The 5,828-nt window shown below is 44.6% G+C and overlaps 1 protein-coding gene across 1 annotated transcript; it reads right to left on the bottom strand.

Annotated features, from left to right (window-relative positions):
* Window positions 1-4,359: 4,359 nt before the first annotated feature.
* LOC149179476 (uncharacterized) lies at window positions 4,360-5,007 on the bottom strand. The gene has a single exon (XM_089422480.1). The coding sequence runs from the start codon at window positions 5,005-5,007 to the stop codon at window positions 4,360-4,362; it is 648 nt and encodes a 215-aa protein (XP_089278606.1).
* Between the last annotated feature and the right edge of the window lie 821 nt (window positions 5,008-5,828).

Here is a 5,828-nt window from a genome sequence, read left to right as displayed (position 1 = left end):
TGTAAATGGAATTTTATATGACGGTATAACATTTTTTTTTAACAAATTCGGTTGCTATATTAATCTCTGAAAAAAGAGAGGGAGTTAGGACTCCTGAAATACAATAGATGCAGAAGAAATTCAGGATCTGAGGAGTTACATAGCAGAAAGTTCTCCTTAATCCTGCTTGTTCTTGTTTTAAGAGATTCTCGACAGGAATAAATTCTTACAAATTGGAACAACAGAAATTGACATTGACAAATCATTTCTGATCTATGCTAATGTGATTGTGATGATGTGCTGTATATTCCTCCAGCTTTTCTTCACATTCCTTATGACTGGCGCTTGAGGGATTTGAGATTTTGTTGTTGGAGATATTCTTCATAAGTTTCAGGGTCGCTTTGAGCTCCTTATCCTGGCTGCCTCTTATGGACCGATGTTCGAGCTGATGAGGGAGTGGAAGGATCCCGTGCTGGATAAGATAGAGGGCATTGGTTGACTGCCTATGAGTGTTAACAAACAGGTATACCAATATAACCTCTCGGCCACCAGAATTCGGCGAAATAGCAATCAAATGATTTAATAGAACTGAATAGGGCGCTGTGTGGTAACGATGAGAAGGGCAGGATGGTCGAGAGTCGACCTTGGGGGAAGAGACGGGATCCGGATAGGGGCGAAAGATGACATGTAGACTTTTCAAAAAATTCGTATAGGCAAAGGTATGACGAAAGCAGGTGGAGATAGAACGAAATAGGAACAGAGCTTTGGGAAAATCGGGTCTGCACCAATTCCTGTTGCATTTAAGGTAATTGCTGGAAGTCTGGAAGAGATGAGGCCACTTCTTAGTGTCAGGGCAGGATGGATTGATGCAAGTTAAAGAGAATCGGTTCATGGCAGAGGTTGATGACTCACCACAGCATTGCAGCATAAGCTGCCCATAATCCTTTCGCAGGCCTTGTTTGCATGCCGGTCAGCATGCTTATTGAGATTACGGAGAATGTGATGGTATTGCAGGTTGCCCAGTGTTTGATTCAAGAGCTGGCATCTCTGGATGATCTGCTGAAGGAGGATGTTGGGAGACTTTTTTTGATGGATCATAAGGCTTATGACCACCGAGGAGTCTCCAAAAATCTTTGTTGTTCTTATTCCAAGCCTGATGAGCTGCGTTAATCCCTGATAAAGAGCCAACGCTTCTGCTCGATTGTTGGATAAGTTCCCAAGACCCCATTCGTAATAGAGAATGCATTCCCCATTAGCATTAAGGATCAGGCCTCCCACTCCAGCTATTCCTGGGTTTGACTTAGATGCTTCGTCAAAGAACAGGTAGTAGCTGTTGCAGTTCTGTAACCAGTTGGCAAACTCCTCCTTTAGCCTGATTTTCCATGGATGGATTTCCTGATTGCGTCGGACTTTCTCTGTCTTACCTTTATGAATGCTGTTGTTTTTATCCAGGATGTAACTGATGAAGCTTCTTTCCTCAACGCTGTACTTTGTTACATCGATGTTGCTATGTGTTTTGACTGAAATGGTTTCGAGAGCAAGATTCTTTGCCTTGTTGCTGACAATTCTTGATGCTGTATTTTTATCCTTAAAAATTCTCTGGTTTCTTGCTAGCCAGATACTCCACAACATGGTGTAGGGGAGGGTATTCCATACTCTCTTCACTAGGTTGCTTCCCTTATTTCCCCAGGGACAGCTCTTTTTCCAGGCAAGGATCACTTCCCCTATTGATTGCTGGGAAGTCCATGGTAACTTATCAACGAGGTCTAAGTTTTTCCAACAGTCCATAGCATAGGTACAGTCGACAAAAAGATGATGCATGGTTTCCTCAGTGCCACAGCAGTTGGGACAACGAGATGGTCCATTAATACCCCTCTTCTGCAGGTTCTCTGCTGTTAAGATTTTCCCTTTAAGAAGGGTCCATGTAAAGAATTTGTTTTTAGGCAGCGCCTCAGATTTCCAAACGATTCTCCATTGATTCCATAATGGCATGTGGAGGGTGCTGTAGCTGATATGCTGATGTCCTGCTTGAATAGAGTAATCCGATCCTGAGGGGTCCCATTGGAAGCCGTCCTTCTCGTTTTTCTTGATGGGTGCTTTGCCATGGAGCAGAGACAGAAGTGCGGATAAGCTGTAATTAATATCACTAGGGATAGCAGGAAACGTCCATCCAAGCCAAATGTGAGACAAAGGGTCCCATCTAGAGATTTGATCAAGATAAAAGATCCCTCTGTTGTTGAGGAAAGTCAAAATAGGAATAGCATCATTGTGCCTGTTTATTGGCTGCTGTCCCAAGATTTTATCAGCCCCAATGTTTATGCTAGATCCTCCCCTAGGGACTTTGGAAATATTTTGAGTCATCATAGGAATAGCTTTTTTGCACAGTCGCCAAATTTTTGAGGAGTCCCTATTGGGGATATCAGAGTCTAGGAGCTGCTGCCTGGGGAAGTTCAGATATTTGCTTTCCAGGACCTGTTTCCACCACGCCGGAGGACCAGTGATGAGCCTCCAAACTATCTTCCCTCCAAAGGCAAGATTAGCGAAAGTGGGTGACCTAACACCGAGACCCCCTCTTTCCTGAGTCTGAATGACTTGTTTCCAACTGACAAGGTTGAATTTCTTCTTGTCATTTTTCCCCCCTTGCCAGATAAAATGTCGTAGGACAACATCTATTTTGTGAAGGAAAGAGGTAGGAGCTTGGAAGAGAGAAAAGCAATAGAGAGGTAGAGAGGAAATACCTGATTTCAGAAGGATGAGCTGGCCTACTGGGTTGAGCCACATTGAACCCCATTGCTGAACTTTCCTCTTCATCTTGTTAATGATGCTGTCCCAGGTTCCTGCTTTCAATGGTCCTAGGCTCACTGGCATGCCCAGGTAAGAGAAATGAGTCCAGTCTAGATTGCAGGAAACTCCAAAGATATTTGCAATGTTGTGAATGACCTGATTAGAAGCGTTCCATCCATAGATACAATTTTTTTTCTGGTTGATCAGGCCTCCAGAGTACTCCATAAATATGTCAAGAAGAGACTTTAACCTTCATGCTATGGTGGTGGAGGCTCCTCCAATGAGCAAGGTGTCGTCCGCGAACTGTGAGTGGTTGATATTCTTAGCTCCATTTCCAAATTCTATGCTTGAAATGAGACCCACTCTTCTGTTGTGGTTCAGAGCTTGGCTGAAGGATTCTGCCATGAGAATGAAGAGATAAGGGGAGAGGGGGCAGCCCTGTCTAAGACCCCTAGAAGATTGAAAGGCATCACCCGGCCTTCCATTGACGAGAGGGGAAATCCAAGGTCCAGAGATGCAAGCAGAAATGAGACTGAGGAAGGGCGACTCAAACCCCATCTTTCTTAAAACAACAAAGAGGAAGGAGTGTCTAACTCTATCAAATGCGTTGGCCAGGTCAAGTTTGAGGATGAATCCTTTCTCCTTCCTGGATAGACTTGAGTGAATCGCTTCCTGCACAAGAAAAATAGAGTCAGTTGTTTGTCTGTTGGGCAAGAACCCTCCTTGATTTTCAGAAATCAAAGAGGGGAAGAGAGGTTTGAGTCAAGATGCCAGAATTTTGGACAAGATTTTATAAGAGGCATTGCAGAGTGATATGGGCCTAAACTGAGAGAAGGAAGAAGGTCGGTTTTATTTAGGGATGAGGGCAAGGAATGTTGCATTAGTATAACCACCTATCTTGCCCTTCCACTGAATCCACCTGATCATCTTGATTAGATCCTTTTTGATTAAACCCCAGAATGCCCTGTAGAAACATATGGGGAATCCGTCAGGCCCGGGCGCCTTATCAGGATTCAGAGTCCAAATCGCACTTCTTATTTCCTCCTCTTCGATTTCTTTATTCAGGCTATCATTCATGTCCTTGGTGAGACCTTTAGGGAGGTGTTGAAGAAGATCATCATAATCCTCTTCTCCTTTGGTTTCAGTGAGCAGATCTCTATAGAACTCTTTGGCAGTGTTTCTAATGTCCTATTGGGTGTTTTTCTGATTGCCCTCCTTATCCAAGATTGAACAAACATTGTTCCTGAGTTTTCGAGCTGTGGCTTGCTTATGAAAAAATGCAGTATTTTTATCTCCTCCTTGAAGCCAAAGTTGCCTAGATTTTAGCCGCCATTTGGATTCTTCTTCCTTGCTTATATGACTCAGTTGAGAGTAGAGGTTCCTTTCTTGTTCCATACTCTACTGGGAGAGTCCTTGTTCTTCTATCGTCCTCTGGATTTTCTCTAGTTCACCCTTAACTTTCTTTTTGGTCTCCTCAGGTTCCTTATAGCTAACTCTTGCCCATTCTTTGACAGCCTGCTTGACTTTTCTTTGCTTGGTCTCCCAAATGAAACCTGGCGACCCTTCTACATGCTGATTCCACGTTCTCTGGACTATTTATCTAACAACAGTAATATCATTCCACAAAGGGCTATATTTAAACAGAATGGGCCCAAGGGGGCATTGAGATTCCAGCGTGAGGGTAATGGGATAATGATCAGAGGCAGATGAGGAGAGAACGGTGGCATATCCCACGTAGAAAGAGGAAAGGAAAGAGATGTTGATGAGAAACCTGTCCAGTCGTTCCATAATGTTGCCCGAGCCAAGTCTGCGGTTGCTCCAAGTGTACCTACGATTCTTTGGGGCCACATCCATTAGATCGTGGTCTTGAATGATAGCCTCCAGCCGGCCTCTGAAGGGATCTGGAGAAAAGGTGCCGCCCCTTTTTTCATTAGCATGCAGTATGAGATTGAAATCACCTGCCACTATGATATTTGTGTTTAGCTCACCATCGATACTAGCCTGAAGATCGCCCCAGCATGTTTCCTTTTCTCTGTAATGATTGGGCGCATACACGTTGTAGATGATTACTGTTTGGTTATTCGTTCTGCTATCGAACGCTGTTCTGATCCAATGCTGCTGTAGATTTACTGAGACACAGTTCCACTTGTTGTGATCCCAAAGGGTGGCTATGCCTCCCGAAGCTCCTCTTGCATCGCTTACGCACCCTTTGTATTGATTCTGCTGGTCTATAATGCTTCTCATTGCTTGCTGATCCTGTTTTGTTTCCTGAATCAGTAAGATTTTTGGCTTTTCACTGTGGATTAAATCTCTGAGGGCGGAGATTTTGGAGGGGTTCCCTAACCCCCTACTGTTCCAAGACAGTATTTTCATCATTGGGTACTTGGCGTGCGGAGAGGTGCTCGCCTCTCTTGCTCTTTGTGGTTTGTTTCTTTTTCTTGGTGTCCCTGAATGAAAGACTCTATTGGGGTTTGAGTTCCCATGGCTATATCTTTCTGAGCGTTCTCGTCCCTATGTTGCTTTGCTGATTTTCTGCCTGGTCCAGGTTTCTTGTGGGTGTCGCTGGCAGTTCCATGTTCTTTAGTGCTGCTTCTGGTATGTCTAGGAAAGGAGGGTTCAAGAGAAGCTTGCGAAGAAGTGATCAGAAAGGGAGGGGGATCTGAGGGCTCGGAAAGGTTCAGGGGGGGCTGAGGAGGATCCATAGAGGGTGGATCAAGGGAGGATAAGACAAGGAAGGGGTTAGAGGAAGAGGGGATCAGAGGATCAGGAGAGGGGTGGACAGATGAAGGAGGGGAGGATGAAGATGGCCGAGAGGCAGAGGGAGCAGGAGGAATAGATTCCTGGGAGGGTTTCGGAGGAGAGGCAGACTTCTTCTTTTTGACTGATTCCCATTGGCCCTCTTGGTCACCGCTTTCTGCATCAACGAGTTTAGGGAATCTATTGGCGAAGTGTCCATATTCGTGGCATACCTTGCATTTAAAAGGTATCTACTCATAATCCAACTGTTGGATATGGCTCCATTCGTCCACTTTCAGTTTTATTGCTTCTGGTAGACCTTTGCCAAG

Source organism: Pinus tabuliformis, chromosome 4_1, assembly GCF_031772625.1.
Source record: "Pinus tabuliformis cultivar Carrire ecotype Pingquan chromosome 4_1, CPIR1, whole genome shotgun sequence".
Lineage (NCBI taxonomy): Eukaryota > Viridiplantae > Streptophyta > Pinopsida > Pinales > Pinaceae > Pinus > Pinus tabuliformis.
The sequence above is the reverse complement of the archived record's forward strand: the minus strand, read 5'-3'. Positions and strand labels throughout refer to the sequence as shown.